Source organism: Melopsittacus undulatus, chromosome 19 (assembly GCF_012275295.1).
Source record: "Melopsittacus undulatus isolate bMelUnd1 chromosome 19, bMelUnd1.mat.Z, whole genome shotgun sequence".
Lineage (NCBI taxonomy): Eukaryota > Metazoa > Chordata > Aves > Psittaciformes > Psittaculidae > Melopsittacus > Melopsittacus undulatus.
Genome location: NC_047545.1, coordinates 3,672,155 through 3,688,317, shown reverse-complemented (window position 1 = coordinate 3,688,317; position 16,163 = coordinate 3,672,155). Strand labels below are relative to the sequence as shown.

The following is a 16,163-nucleotide window of genomic DNA, read 5'->3' as shown; positions in this document are numbered from 1 at the left end:
CTGCAGAAAGGTTTGAACACACTTTTTATCTTCCATTTTAGGCAAAAGTAAAACTGGTACTATTGTGACTACTTTTCAGTTCAACTAACAAGATCCCAAATAACACCCTTCACTTACAACTCTTTCCTCACTGGGCTTCAGTGACCTCATGCACGAGTTTCCAAAGATCATTCATTCTGATTTTTTTTCCTCCTTTCATCCTTGATGCACGCCAGAAATTTATCATTAACCTCACAGAAGCCAACCTCCTCCTTCTGCCAAACTAAAAGCCTCTTGGCTTTGTAACTCTATGCTTTTGCAGGTGATTTTTCCCTCAACTGAATTTGGTACATACAGATCACCAGGGCTAAGCTTGCTTACACTGCTTTAGTTCAATAGTTGACTAGCTTATCAACAGGGGATAAAAGAAGGAGGATAATGAAGTATCCTCTTTAACAGTCTGTACAACTTCATACCCAGAATATCAGTTCAATTTTTGTTCAAGAACAAAGTGTTCTAATTATACACTTACATGCCAAATGTACACTAAAAAGGGGCAGAGAAATGCCAGTGAAGTTATTTTTTGCCACTAAACAACAGCACAGGAACTTGCATAAGGCCACAGAGAGCAATCATTTCAAATTAAGATCAGTAGAGTTGGAAGCATTTAGCAGCCACTTCCACTGCAAGTAATGAATCAAGGCACAGAAACATATGACATAGTCCTGCCTCATGAAAAGCCTCAGAGTACTGTTCTTTAAGGGAACTCTGAATAGTGAGCTTACAGAAGACATTGTTATGCAAGCTGGATCATTTTCAGCGGCTACTCATCAAAAGGAAGGCTGAGCAAGCCACAGACAGCAAGACAAACCACAGCACATCTCTGGGCAAGCTGTCCGGATCCCTCAGAGAATTAGTTTCCCCCCCCCCCTCCCGTTACGTTTCATTTGTCATTCATTAAGGAGAGCTTGCTCCAAGAACTTGGTCATACAGAAGGAGGGAGCAGTGAGCTCAAAGTCCCTTCTCCATTTCCTGTACTTATCACTGACCAGTAGGTAAGTCTGAAGGACCTCTGCAATTGTAACCATGCAACTGTAAAGCATTCTTAATCTCTAAAAGCTCAAACACCTTAACATAGAGTATGACCTACAGGAGACTGCTGCTCATGGGGAAGATAAATCTGGAGCACAGACAAAAAGAACAGTGACCATTTTCCTCTCAAGTTAGCCAGCCAGTTTAAGGGAAACAGTCTTGTGCAGACTTCCTTTTTTCCTCCCAGCAATTAGTTTCAGCCACACAGTCTGGTACAACAGAGGAAGTCCCCTCAGTGAGCATTTTTGCCAGAACAGCACCCTAAGAAACCCAGCACCAACTTTCTGCCCACACATAAGAGCTGAACGTAGGTGCTGACCTCTGACTTCACCAACATGTATTTCCTAACCTCATCTCATGTCATCTGCCACAATATATCTGGTACATTGCTCAAGCCTCTCATATCATGCTTTCCAAAGAGGAAACCAGAACACAGATGGCCTCTTCTCTACCACTGAAAAACCCAGGCCAATTACAGCAAGCAGCAACACGGTGATAGCTAGTAGGGTCTGCCCAGGTGTGTGTGACTGAAGAACTAGAAAGAACAAGACCACTCATCCTGAAGAAGTCAGATTTCTGACAAAGCAACATGCAGACATCACCTTTATGTATTTATGCTACATGCAGATTTGTAAATTATGCAGTCACCATACAACTTGGTGGAAGTTCAAGCAGGCATCCATCACTCTATTGCCTACAGTAGAAAGAACTTGCTGACAGTCACAGCAGCATTAACACTGCTTCATCTTAACCAGGTATGAAATCCAGACATTACTTGCTTGTTTTCAACACCACTGAGCTTTAAGACTGCTTTCACTCAACAACTTAAATAGACATGCTACTTCAAATCATTTAATACTGACTATGAGTCCCAGTATTCAACTAAGGACAAGGTACCATCAAGCAATAGGAGGATTAGAGTCTAGTGAAGGTGCATTCTTGGCAACAAAGTAAACATGAGAGAAAAATCAGAGCAAGTAATCATTTCAATATGGTTATTCTAATATAACACCACAAGCATGACAGTGAATGTATTACCCAGATAAATATTGAAGGAATATTTTTTTAGGCAAGCCTGCTACCCTCAGAAGTATGTGACCAATACTGCATCTAGAAGACATCTGAAATTCAATTAAGAACCTGAGACAAGAGCGGCAACAACAGCAACAAATCTACTGGAAAATACCTTACTGCAAAATACTGTAGAAGCTTTGTCCATGATAAACACCCAGGAGAGACTGTTATCAGTTTAAGTCCTTGCATAGGGAACTAGAGTTGGTAACAATCACCAGTCTGGAGGACAAAGCTACAGCACATGCCAGTGGCTGGAATTCAGAACTAGACAAACTCAGGGTAACACAAGACAGAAATGTCACCAGAAGGCTCCAGTGCACTGGAAAACCTGAAATGACACTAACACTGAGGCCTGACTGCTAAAAATCAGCCAGTCCTGAGTTACAGACATGCCTGTAAATCAGAGAAGAGAATAAGATACCACCCTCCTACTAATGTCAAAGAGTAGTCTGAACAGATGATTACAATGATTCCTTCTCATTTTATGATCTCTAATTATTTAGAAAACTTTTAAGCAGATGAAATATTTATTCAGTGTAATTTGGCTCAAGAAGGAAGCAGAAGCCAGGCTTCAGGTGCACAGAACACCGGAAGAAAAAGGAGAAATATAAGAGTAGAAGGTAATAATGAAACCATACTGGTCAGCATGCAAAACAGCAAACTTGGGAAAACAGCAGCTTCACCACCACTGGAGACAGAAATTCTGCACAGTTGCTTCTGTTTCTTTCTTACAAGAAGCTCCTTTTCAATGCATGGGAAAACACAGCTGTGCATTAGTTATTAAGTACTCTAGTTAAGTGGGAGGCAGAAGCTGGCACTAGGTGCACATCAACTAATTTTAGACTTCACATTCAGACTCCTTCCTGGTTTCCTTAAAATGTTTTACTTTTCACAAGCCTTTTGCATCACAAGAAATACATCTTCACAGTACTAAGGACATTTACTAAGGACAGTCATCAGCATCTACAAAACACAGCAAAGCATTTTTCACCATAGCCCTATTTGATGCAAAGAGGGCAAGCAAAGTCAAAAAAGTTTGGCATGCAAAGCTTTTTAACCTTTTATTCAAGAAGTTGCACTGTATTAATGCTGTGGGCATGAGTGGCAACAGCTGCAGGGGATTAGTGTGTTAAAGGATATAGTGATATATGATTTGCACTCTTGAGACAGTGGTTTCTTTGTGCCAGTGTAACAGACACAATTTAAGGTACTTGTGTTTCAAGTGAGATTGAAGACAAGTAATCAGAAATAGCACTAGGCCAACTTAAATACAAGGTAACAGAGGCCACCTTTATTTGACTGTCCTAGGATAATTCCAACAGGACTAGAAAGAGGGAAGCAATTCTAACCCATCTAAAATCTCTTTTCAGGGTTTTGTTAGCTTCCCCTACCCCATCCTTCATAGAATCTACAGCATATTTGTTAATAGCACCACCATAATAAGCTTATAAAGGCAACAGTCTAATAACGTATTTCTTTTTATATTACATATCAATTAATACTTTCATTTGCTTAAGAAAATAAGTAAGTTTTTGCAAGTCTCTATCAAGCCAATTAATTTTTTATATGCATTAAAGCCAACATTGTGCACTTAATAATGTGGTAAAAGTCCAGAACAGAATTTCACCCCAATCAGCACAGGGTATCTGTTTAGTTTAAATAAGGCTATAATTTGAAGCCACATATTTAGTCAATGAATCATAGCAAAGCTAAAAAGGGAAAGCTACTGTTACAGCAAAATTGGTGAGGATGAGCTTTAGAATATTCCAGTTCTTCATATTTTCATGTACATTTCCAGCGCTGCATTCCTCAAATGGAATGATTCAAGCTTCTCCCATTGTTCAAGTCATTTTCAACACAAAAGCAGAAACGCATCACAAGTGCCTGATCTAATCTTCTAGTACCTCTAATCTTCTGGAATACCAGGATTGCCTATGACCATCCCTAAAAGAGACCTTGTGTCTGTCAAATTGAAAACTTAGAGTAATTTCAAAAGCATTCAGCTGTTAATATCCTTGATATCCAGAGCAAGGAATTTCCAGCAAAACAGGCTACAGAGACACTCTAAAGTTTTCACAATTAACTGCATTATAGGGAACGCAAAGGCCTCAACTCTTATCCCTGTCACAAGGACATACAGTTGCTGTTGAGCATAATTAGTTCTTTCTTTCCTCTCCAGTATTCCAGACATTCGTGGACACTACCTCAAAATTGCTTAACATTCTGTTAACACTTAGGTGTTAACACTTAAGTTAACACTTTCTGGGTCATAAAAAATTCTGTTGGACTGAACTTCAGATCCTTGGCTTAACTAAAAGCTCTTGGCTTTTTCTGCTCTAAAAGGAGTGGTTCTGAATGGAGTGAGAAAATTTACAACACATTTGTACTACTGTTTGTAATCAACCCTACCACAGAAATAACTGCCACAGACTTCCTAACAAAGGAGAAGCTGGACTGCAATGTAATGCAACATAACACAGGAAAAAGGCAAAGAAATTACCTTCCTTACAAGCAGTTCCTCTTTACTTTCTCTCTATTCCCTCTGGCCCTTGAGACCCCAATCCCAATCTACACCCTTGAACCACCCAAAATACAGACCTCTACTTCCTCTTAATGACTCAGATGCACAATTTAACCTCAAGACAAGGATACCTTATCTCGCTTATGGCGACGTTAAAGATCTATAACATGTTATTACCTTACAAAAAGTATGATATCAGACTTACAGATGTACGCTTGAGCATGATTCAGAGGAAATGAAAATGTGGCTCTGTTGAGAAAACAAGGAATGAAGGGAAAACAACTGAGAGCGTTAGAGGCTAAAAACATAAGCCAGAAGAACCTTGGAGACTATACTACCATTTTTTGTAGTTTTCTTAATTTTATCCTTAATAGCATTACAGCTGTCAACAAAGGAAGTAAAAATTTCACTGGTCTAAGGCTGCATTTACACTGATAAGAAATTTTCTTCAGAAACTTTAGGTTGCTCTTTTGCGTGCGTTACTGGGGGGGAAAGGGTTCATCAGAATGTGTGCTTGTCAAAAACAGTTTTAAACACACTTTTATTGTTAAGCCTTGCTGGTGTTTAAAGGAGTAACATATTTTTCTAGGATCTGCATTGAGTTTCATTTTGTAATCAGATACAAATAACACAATAAAGCCTAGATAAAAGCAACTCTGCAAGCCCCACTCAAGAAAACATGATACACTAGAGACAAAATCTCTGAACTTTCATTTTCGGAAATAAAGACACTCCCGGACGGCCCTTTCAGAAGGCAGATCATCTATTAAAATAGCCGCCTATTGAAATCCTTATCAGCATTTCAGGCTTTACTTCTTGCTAATAGGTCTTGTTTCTCAGAAACGCAATTAATAAATGCCTTCAGATTCACAAAAAAAGTACCGAACCACAAACTTTTACATCATGATTTTTCACTCTTCTCCTTGACGGCTGAGATAGCTCATACTGTTGCGTCTTTCAGGAATGTTTTCTTTTTAAATGCCCCTGATACAAAAATCATGGTATATGACCATCCAGTTAAGGAAAGGCCATATTTAGCTGAAGCAATATTGAACTATGCACATATGAGTCAAACAGTTATTCATACACAGGATTATTCAAGAGGCCTAATGTTTGAATCATTATTTGTCAGAAAACTCAGTCTGTACAAAGCATTAGCTTCTAAGTGAACCTCATTTCAACTTTTTATCAGCTTCATTTACTCTTCCTAAATTATTCAGTTCTATATTAATTTTAGGTTCCACCAAAATTCACAAACCTATGGCCTTTCTTCCTACTGATTAGACTATCCATTTGCACAGATAGCTGTCCTGTTACTGCTGAAACTACAATACTCAGCTACTGAAAAAGCTTTTGTTCAGACAAACGCTCAAGCAGGGAAAAAAAAACAACCCAAAACAACCATCAAACAAATCGCAAACAACCCAAGTTAAGTACAGTTCTACAAAAACAGCTGGGCCACATTACTGCATTTAACTCCTGACTTTTATGCTAATAAGTAAGCACTAATGGTTAAGGAAATAGCCTTAGATGCATCATCCTGGAAAGCACAATGCTACTGGACTTTAAATGCAGAGAAGGTAGAAAATCTCATCATTAGTTCAAAGACACAAAGCATTAAAACTCACTGTTTTCAGAAAAGAGCCTCAATGAATCTTGAAGCCAATACGAATATATATGTGCATTAGAAGTTCCCCATATTGCTTCCCTTACATCAAGTGGACTTGTTTCTGACAAGACTGACTAAAAGTCACCGAAGACTTACAAAAACTTGAGGGGTGTGACACCAGTACACTACACCGGAACGCAGAATCACCTCACTCTGCTACTTCAGGGCAAGTACTTCAGCCATACATTCCAGCTACCAGACCTGGAATCAGAGAGCTTCTAATTACCCATGACAAACTCTTATTTGCAAACATCTCTGCAGACAAACCGATACCAATCCACCTCTAGGCGCAACGTGGGAGGATGCTGATGACATCTTTGAAAAGCTAATTGTATTTGCCAGGAGCCTGAGATCATCTCCAGCCCTTTGCTACACTACCACCCATTTCTAGAAGGTGAAATCAAAGAATACTGAACTCCTTTACATCCAAGGTACTTCTCACTTTATACAAACAGGACTTACAAACAAAGCTTGGTAAGAATTCGCCGAAATACTCATGAAGTAATAGAAAACCAGGCTGGGAAGTCATCTTGTATTAGGATTACACATACCTGTTATCAACTGTGTGGTCACAACAGTCATGAAGCAGGACAGGACTCTGCTAATTTTAGTCTACAACCACGATACAAGAGGATGTTCCCAGCTTGCACAAGTTTTACTTTTCAGAGATTGCAAAACCGAACTTACCAAGAAGACGCAGCACTACCAGGACAGAGCTAGAGACATGTATCTGTTAGGCAATGATGGTCACCGTGATAAAGCACGCCCTCAATGCAGTAGCAACACTGATAGTGCCGAGAGTTACCCAAAGATAAAACAAAGAAACAAAGGAACGCAGCGAGCTTTTTTTGAACGATGCCGAGATATTCGTACGAGAGCTCACAGGCTGCTCATACCGACACTTAAGAGACATCACATGAAACAGCAGAACGCTGCGGGGTTAAGATCAGTAACGGGCGATGAAGTTAACATCGCCCGAGAGCCGGGAGGCACTGGCGGGCGGCGCGGAGCGCTCCTTCCCCTCAGCCACGTCCAGCTCTTGGAGCACATCAGATGCAGAACGAGCGAGCAGCCGAGCAGCCACCCCCCGGTCGTGAGGAGCCCCCTCAGCCCCAGCCCGGCCCCAAGCAGCGTCCTGGGGCACAGCTCCCAGCCCTCGGCTCCTGAGGGAAGCGGCAGAACCCCGCAGGTGCCGCCCGCCAGACACCCTCCAATTCCCCTCCACCCACCCCACAGCGGCCAGGTTCGGGGTGAGACCCGGTCCCGCTGAAGTGGCACCGCTACAGAGCTCCATCACCCATAGAAAAGGAGGGACACGAAAGAAGGAAAGAAAGGAGAAAGGAAAGGGCCCCCATGGGGGCACAAACTCGCGCTTCACCGCCCTTTACCTCAGCCGGTGGGTGAAGAGCTGGCGACCAGCACCGCCTCCCGCCACAGGCCCCGCTCAGCCACTTCCGGGTACAAGGGGAGGCAGGGCGGCGCCCATTCGGCGCTGCGTGCACACTGCGCAGGCGCCGCGCTCAGGGCGGGCCGTGCCGGGGCGGGAAACGCGAAGAGTCGCCGCGGGGCTGAGGTAGTCGGTGCTCGGCTTGGCCTGGTCCCCTCAGCCCCGTCCCGCAAGCGGGAGCCGGGTGGCCGTGGTCGGGAGCCGGGTGGCCGTGGTCGGGAGCCGGGTGCCCGTGGTCGGGAGCCGGGTGCCCGTGGTCGGGAGCCGGGTGCCCGTGGTCGGGAGCCGGGTGCCCGTGGTCGGGAGCCGGGTGCCCGTGGTCGGGAGCCGGGTGCCCGTGGTCGGGAGCCGGGTGGTTTCTGAGGTAGGAAGCGAGGAGCAAGAGTGGGGGGATTTGTGTGAAAGCCAAAGAACCGCAGTGCTGGGAGCGCCAGCTCACGGTGCTGTGGGGGGGGTCCCGCTGTTGGTACAGGTGACGCTTGCGGTGCTCACCGCCCTTCTCCAGCCGTTTCTAGGAGCGCCAGGGCCGCGCGGAGGCTCCCCACCGCCGTGGGGTGTGGGGAAGGGTTTGGGGTCCGTCGTGCTGTAGGCGCTGCCGGGGTCCCCCGCTTTTTGCTTCACCCCCGGCGCTGCAACACCCCCCGCCGTGACCCCCCCCAGCTCGGAGGCTGATTCTATTCCTCCGCCCCGACAGGGGGCGCGCTGCCTCATCGGGAGCGCGCCCGGCGCTCCTCGCGCGCCACCGTTCGAACGCGGCTGAGGCGGCGCGGTGCGGAGGCCGGAGGGAGCGTACCGTTGCCGCTGCTGGCGTCTCCCGTTCCGCCCATGCAGGATGTCCAAGGAGGCGAGTGGAGGAGAACCCACGACAAAGAGGAAAGGTGAGCGAGAGGGTGAGCCCCCTCCGGCTGAGGGGGGAAGCTGAGGCGGGCCCGCCTGAGCTCTGTTTGCGCCTTCTTCAGGAGGAAGAATCATCAAGTCTCGTTACCTGCAGTACGATAAGAAGGATGTCAAGACGGACGCCAAGAAGGACGTCAAGAGGCATTCGGGTTCCTCACTGGTGAGCTTAGGTGCTGTTCAGCAAAGGGTAGAAACGATGAGGGCGGCTCAGACCTGTGGCAGCAAGACTGCTGGGGTTATGAGGGAATTATGGGGGATGAGGAGATGCAGACTGGGGTGGGAATTTGGGATAGTCCTCAGGTGATTTGTAAAGCACTAAACCACTGTGGGGTTATAGTTTATTGTCAGCATTCAAGTGGGGGGTAAGATACAGTGCTTATTGCAGTCGCAGCTTACAGTTCAGTCTTACCTGTTTCTTGACTGTCAGGGTGCTTCAGCAAAGTCTGCTTCTAAATCATCATCTGCAACTACACTAAGATCAGCTTCTTCTTGGAAATGTAAATCTCCTGCTGGTAGGTTTTACCAGAATGTCAAAGATCTTTTGTGAACTTGTATTTCTAACCTGTGGAACTCTTGCCAGCTCTAAAATGTTGCTAAGAGATCGTATTTTGTATTAATTGTACCACTGCCAGTTATCTGAATTAATTAATTTGATGTGAGGTTAAGAGGTGCAAACACAGGTGCATTAAACTCTTGTCTGGATCTGGAATTACGTAATGTGATTGTTTAAAATAAGCTCCCCTCATGCCTTCTGCGTATGGCTTTGAGCTACTCTTACTATGCCCTCACCATTGCTCTGCTTTTTTTTTTAATTTAATATTTTCAATAAACCCAGCGTAAAGGACTGAAAAATTCCTGTTTGCAAACCAGTTTTTATTTCTTTGGGTTGTAAAAAGCTTTCTGCAAGGCCTTGACTTGAAATATCCTGGAGAAATAACATTATTCCCTTTTAACATCTGAGTGTTGTTGACCTGTTTAAGACAATAACAGCCTGAACTAACTTAGCTCTGTGTGAGGGAGTATGCTAATAATGCATATAATGTACATGTGTAAAAACTTGTGTAAGGTTGCCACACGTTACTGAAAGAATATGGAACTGTGAACTTGTGCAGAACCTGTTCTAATTCTTTTGGTTTGATAACTGTTTATTTCTACAGGTGTTGCCTCCAGCTCATTAAGTAAAAGTAGTTTTGAGAAACGTAACTTGCAGTCCACTTTACTAGATGAGGCTAAAAGTGATCTACCGGACATAGATCTTTCAGCTATTAGCGGTAAGCTTCCACTTATGCTCAGTTCCTTGTTTTATTATTTTTGATGTATGTGCTATAACTTGTGATAAGTAACCCTTGTATTCTTCTATATTCACAAAAAGATTTTGTTAAATAAGACTAATGTTATTTCAAGTGTCTTTAAGTGGAGGTATTAAGACCTTCAGGTTTTAAGTTAGCCTCAATTTTGAATATCTTTTGTGTGTTCTTTTGGTTTGCAATCAAATATTAAAAGACAAAGTACTCTCAATATTTGTTCCTGTAACAGATGGGTGTTAGATTATCAGCCCTTCTGAAAATTATATCACATCTGTCTGTAACTGTCAATTAAAGCTAAATGCTCCTGTGCTCTACATTTTCTCCTGACTACCATCAGAGCCAGAAACAGAGCACAAGTTGTCTTTGCTGCTACACATAATAATTTTGATATTATCTTTGCCTTTGAAGAACCTAATGGTATGCTGTTGTGGTTTAAACCCAGTCGGTAATTCAGAACTGGGTGTCCTATCTCTCCTTCTTCCTGTCTTCTTGTGCCCCTCATCCCTGGCAGAGCATGAGAGACTAAAAAGTCCTTGATCAGAATAAGCATTATTTAGCAACAACTAAACCATTGGTGCGTTATCAGCATTGTTCTCAGATTAAAGCTGAAGCACAGCACTGTACCAGCTACTAGGAAGGAGAAAAATAACAGTTACAGCTGAGCCAAGGACATATGTTAACTCATTTATATACCTTGGTAGAAGAGAGCAATAACTTTTATGTTGTGATTCAGATAAAAGCGTGTGCAAAAAGCCTCCTTATTCAGAATCTGCTCATGAAGAAGATGCTGAAGCAGAGGTGAGTCACTGCTTTCATTTGTTAAGCACATGTATTTTGAAATGCATGAAATGAAGATTTTGTCTTTAATTTTGATAACAACTGGGATGATCATCCTGGGATGACCTAAAGTCAGAGGATAAGTCTCTTCTACCGATGGCAATGTTTACTTTGCTTATAAGGTGTTCTAATGCTGACTGAAGCTTTGCTTACATTTCTTGTGGTAAAGAATCTGCTCCAATTGTAACATCCCCTCAAGTGGCTTCTTTTTGTATTCTTGTTAACTTTAAATATTTTCTGACATTTTTGCACAGATCACTAATGTTAATTCAGTCTAATTTGAGCTGCCTTGTTTAGGCATCTCATTCAACGTAGCACTGTAACTTCAAGTTCTCTACTAGTGTTACCTGCTGCAAATGCTTTTAAAAGTGGTGGAACAAAGAGGTATATTTAATAAACATGTTGTTTAAAAACCCAAGCTTTTTTCACTGAGCTAACAGTTGTTCATGATTCTGGGCACAAATTGGACTTTCAGTAATTTATTTGAATATTTAATCGTTTAAATACCAAAATTGATCTAGCATATACTGTTCTTTTTGAAGGAAAGGTTTTCTGTTGATGAATTAGAAGAGCTGGATTCTCAGACAGTGCTTTTGACTTACCTAAGACTAAAGGTGAGAGTCAGTCAAGTATTTGGTGTTTCTGGTAGAAGAACTTGATATTGAGGAGTTGTTTAATTTCTTGTCTGTGCTTTCTGATCCATAAAAGCTGCATTTTGAGACTTCATTTGTTGATGGTTGTAAAACTGTATGACTTGCTTTGAAAACTCTTAGAGTGAACCCAATGTCAGTTTGTTAAGCTGGTGGTGGTTCTTCATAAAGTAGGGCTGCACAGAAGTTTTGGGAACAGCATGAGAGGGAATATTTGAAGTTCAGGGCTGTAGCAGTGACTTTGTTCACTCAGTGTTGTACATGTACATTACTCCTTTACAAGAACCATTTGCAGGGATGGGGGAAGAAGATGGTGGGGATAATGTACTGTGCTCATTGCATGAAGTCTCCAGTTCAGTATCTGAAGCTCTTTGACCTGGTCCAAGGCTTACATTTGTTTATTCAGAATGTGTTAATTACCTGGATATAGTATTAATTTAGCTGTGAATATTTTTTGGATGTAATAGGCAGAAAAAAACCTTGCCAAGCTGGAGGAAGAAGCAGAAAAAAAATTGTTAATGTTGTATGAGGAAAAGGAGAGAGAACATAAGAAGCTCTGTGAGTTGAAGCGTGACATTCTACTCCAAGAAAGAGAGCAGAAACTTAATGATGCATTAGACGAACAGGTAGGCTTTATTACAACTTATGCTTCTCCTATATTTAAACAAGCTCACTTATGAGGTGAGCTTCGTTTCCTTTATTCAGAGATTTCTGTGCTTCTATGGCCTGCTGGGGTACAATTTTATGCGTCTTAAACAGAATAAATACATACTTCCTGTTGTGGCATGTAATGTTCTCTAGTAACCTAAGCAAATGCCTTTGTCCTTGTTTTGTTGTCCCTTGTGGATAGTCAGGAAGGAGAAGTTATAACTGTCAGGCATGCAGTAGGCAAGCACTGATTGTCAGAGCAGTCTGCACTTGGTGCATAGGAGATGGGAGTGTTATTAGCCCCATGAGCATCCTACACAGTTACGTCCAGAGTTGAGGTGCTAGCCCTGAGATGAGAAGTGAACATCTTTATTTGTCTTACATTTAGATGTCAGACAGCAGTAGGTCTGGCCTGGTTGTAAGAAAACAAGTTGCTAATGAATAACGAAGTTCTTTTTAAGATTTAATTTTCAGAACTGAACCTGTGTTTGCTTTTGAAGAAATGTTGGTTCCTCACATCTTTTTCAGATGGATTTACTTTCTTCCCTTCTTCCTGTTTGTGAAGAACTTCAAGAGAACTATAGAAGATTTGCAGTTTCCCTGGATGCGACCAGACATGAATTACCCATAAAGAATATTCACATAGAAGGAGATATGCAAACATACCTTGGTATGAAAATTTGATTCATCAAACTTGCTTTTAACTGCATCCATGGCTTTCCTTCTTCTTTCTTCCTGATGAAGTAAAAAAGTTGAAGTACTGTTATCTCTTATTTCTCTCTTAGAGGTGTAGATTTGCACGTTTCTTGCAGAACTAGTGCTTGAATGCATTGTGTGTTGTCTAGAATCAGAGAATGTTTGTTAATAAATTAGTACTTGTGGTTTGTATTGAAGTCTGGACAAAGAGTTACAGTTTTAAACTGCTGGTGGGTAAGAAAGGAGATTCTTGGCAACGACTTAACTATTGGTGTGTTATCAGCACTGTTCTGAGACTAAAGCCAAAACACAGTACTGCACCACCTACTAGGAAGAAAATTACCTCTACCCCAGATGAAACCAGAATACCAGGAAATGTTGAATGTTTAAAACTTGTTCTTTTTCTTGCATTTGTCATAAAAATCTCTGGCATACTCTGAATGAGAGCTTGATTAGCCATTTTAATAGCATCTTGCTGGTCACAATAGCTAAAAATAATTTGGGTTTCACAGTTTTCTCGTGGTGTGTTTGTGAAAGCTGAACAAACAGTAGATTTCCATCATCTAATTCACTTGTCTCTGTAGTTACTACAGCTATTATGTAATCTTGTATTAACTGATGCCACTACTTGCATTTTTGAATAGTATCTTTAACACTTCCTATTGTAGAAGAACTGCGAAAACAGTTAAAGATCTCGGGGGAGCTTCTCACAGAACTTACACCGAGCTACTCGGAAGAAAGTACAAAAGCATTTCATGCAGTGAAAGAGCTTAAAGAAGTGTCTCAGGAACTGGATGAAGAGCTTCAAAGGTATTTACAACAATCAGTTGAAGACTTATCGGCTAAATATTCAGAGGAAGGTCTATATATCTTGCCAATATAGAGCAAGAACATATATTGGGGAAGGATGAATTGAGGGGATAGTAGCACTAAGTTTAATTCTGTTCATTTCATAGCGGACACCCGTATTTGTCTCCCTACCTTACCTATGGTCAAAGGCAGTTGTGGTTTTTCATTTGTGTATTTTAAGCAAACTGCTTTAGTGTGCCACTTTCTGAGACTTTAGCTGAGAAATTTGGTGAGCAAGAATAGCCCTGATAAAGCACAAGTATGTGGGAGAGTGGAGACCTGCAGGACACAGAAAAGTGAACTAGAAGGACTCTGTCTTAAATAATAACCACGCAAATATCCATTAGGAGGTATGAGGAGTGCAGAAAACATTGGGTTTTTTCCCCCTCAGATACTGTGTCAACAAAGTATTTCTGAGAGTGTAAAGAAGAGATGAAGCATGATATATTTCCTTTCCTTTCTTTGTTGCCCCAGAAAAGATTAAAGCTAAAATCTTAGCAGATTGATAGACCATAAAGCCACGCATACCCCCTCCTGCAAACTGCCCCTCCTCCAAATTCTAGCCTTTGGGAAGAAAATTCATGGTTTACATTTTTTCTTCTGGTGGCGCCTTGGTAGAATGATGCAAATGTCCAGGCTTTGGGCTTAAGCAGGAGTTGTTACCCTCCACAGTAGCTGATAAAGCTTGCTTCATTTGTTCCAGGACCTTCACAGCAGTGCAGAACCTGTACTCTGAAGTTAGTAAAGAAGTTTCTCTGCGTAACCAAAGAAAATGTGAAGAGAAGCATGGACTAGATGTTATGAAGCGCTGGTACTTCAAATAAGTTTGTGTATTGTTTTACTAAGTGGGGGCTTACTAAGTCAGTGCCAGCAGATTTGTTACCTTTTTACTTCTTGTATGAAAGTATAACTTGTCCAAATTTTCAGTTATACTAGAATATGAAACCAGCATCACATGTGCTTACTGATAAGGAAAAAAGGAGTTTTGTTCTACATGCTGTCCCATGAGGAGACTTTGATTTTGAACATGAGTTTCTGTGACCCCTTTCTCATCCTTTCTGCCTTGACAATACTGAAAGGTAAAGAATAAGAAACATTATTGGCAAATATAACCTATGTATTATAAAAGTTCTTGGTTTACTTTCTTGTACTAGTTTCGAGGACACTGATTTGCATCTCTTTCCAAAGTAGGGTTCCTTACAGGACAATGTGTCAGAATCTAGATGTGGAAATGTGTATGTGGTACTGTGCATCTGCTGATCTTGTTAGGAGGTTCTGTAGGGATGATAATTGGTCCCTCCATGGGTAGCTTTTGGAGTAACACTTTATTGTCCCTTATTTCTGGATTTGCTGAGAGGAAATGCTGTGTGGATACTAAGTAATGAGGCTGATCGTTGGAAGGAACTCAAGTTACTTGTAACAAGTGAAAAGTTTTGGTAATTTGTTGCCTAGTTGTCTTGGAATCAAATTATTAAAATCATAAATGGTTTTGTATTAATCTGACTCCTCTTGAAGGAGTTTATTCTTTTTAATAATAAAGCCTATTTTCCACTGCTGTATCAAAGGCCTTCATGTTTGACTATCTTAACTGATCTTCTACAGAAGATTTTGATTCTGTCTGGGTTTACATAGGGCTAATGCTACACAATATATGTGGTGATGGACTTACAAACACTAGTGAGCCCCAGTGGCAAGCCAGGACCTACTGGCACCCACAGTGCTGAGACCAGAAGACTGTGAATGTTCAGAGAAACCTCAAGCCTAACTACTGAGTAAGTGCCTGGGGGTGAGTGGGATCTGTTACAAACATACGTGCCAGATGGGACATCTTTTTTCAATGTACTTTACATTTTTGCACCTGGAATGCATTTCTCTCTGAAAGACATGCTGTATCCTGTATTGTTTTGTTTTGTTTTGTTTTTTTACCTATGGAATCTCTTTTTGTGATGGTTTTTCAAAGGCTTTGCTTTGCATTGTCTGCAGTGGTACATTTATGGCTTAAGCTGTGTCTAGAAAGCTCAAAAATATTTGGAGTGTTCTCCTTGTACTCCTTGAAATTCTATTCAGGCTTTCTTCGCTGTATTACTGAGGGTCTAGCTAGATTCTTGTCTCCTTTTCATAAAAATTAGGAGTATATTAAGCTGTAGTAACTGGATCAGTAAGATGTGCCATGCACTGGCTGAGAAGTGGGTACATACAAGCTGTTAAGACCTTCTTGTATATCACATCAGTGCCATTTTTGTGGCAGCAGCTTATCCATGAGCTATTTATCTGTCACTTCTTCCTCAAACATGTTTAGATGAGCTGTGCTTAATAGTTCCTGTGTGATCTGCCATTCAGTGCACAAGTCATAGGTCCCGCGCACAGCACGACCGTGCTCCGGGTCAGGAGCCTGAGCTGCACCTACAGGGTTGGCCGCTGGATGGGGAACTTTGCTAAGCAGTCGAGTCGTAGGTTAGCTGTTCGGTTCTGATGAATGGAGATCTTGGTAGAAAGG

At 41.9% G+C, this 16,163-nt stretch overlaps 2 protein-coding genes across 2 annotated transcripts in view; one reads left to right on the top strand and one right to left on the bottom strand.

Annotated features, from left to right (window-relative positions):
• The window catches only part of MYO9B (myosin IXB), a 41,426-nt gene extending 33,669 nt beyond the window's left edge, over window positions 1-7,757 (bottom strand). Inside the window, exon 1 of the mRNA XM_031042299.2 lies at window positions 7,724-7,757. The gene's annotated coding sequence lies outside the window, so the exon portion shown is untranslated. The remainder of the gene's footprint in view (window positions 1-7,723) is intronic.
• A 118-nt stretch (window positions 7,758-7,875) lies between these two features.
• HAUS8 (HAUS augmin like complex subunit 8) lies at window positions 7,876-15,230 on the top strand. The gene is made up of 11 exons (XM_034070628.1): window positions 7,876-8,146; window positions 8,477-8,660; window positions 8,742-8,839; window positions 9,107-9,191; window positions 9,837-9,950; window positions 10,720-10,784; window positions 11,366-11,437; window positions 11,941-12,099; window positions 12,650-12,791; window positions 13,486-13,627; window positions 14,370-15,230. Exons 2-11 carry the CDS (start codon window positions 8,615-8,617, stop codon window positions 14,488-14,490), a joined length of 1,044 nt encoding a protein of 347 aa, XP_033926519.1. The 5' UTR covers window positions 7,876-8,146; window positions 8,477-8,614; the 3' UTR covers window positions 14,491-15,230.
• The last annotated feature ends 933 nt before the right edge of the window (window positions 15,231-16,163 follow it).

Coding starts and splice junctions, on each gene's coding strand:
- HAUS8 (XM_034070628.1), top strand. CDS start 8,615: ATGTCCAAGGAGGCGAGTGGAGGAGAACCCACGACAAAGAGGAAAG. Junction 10,785..11,365: donor AAGAAGATGCTGAAGCAGAG/GTGAGTCACTGC, acceptor TTCTTTTTGAAG/GAAAGGTTTTCTGTTGATGA. Junction 13,628..14,369: donor CTGGATGAAGAGCTTCAAAG/GTATTTACAACA, acceptor CATTTGTTCCAG/GACCTTCACAGCAGTGCAGA.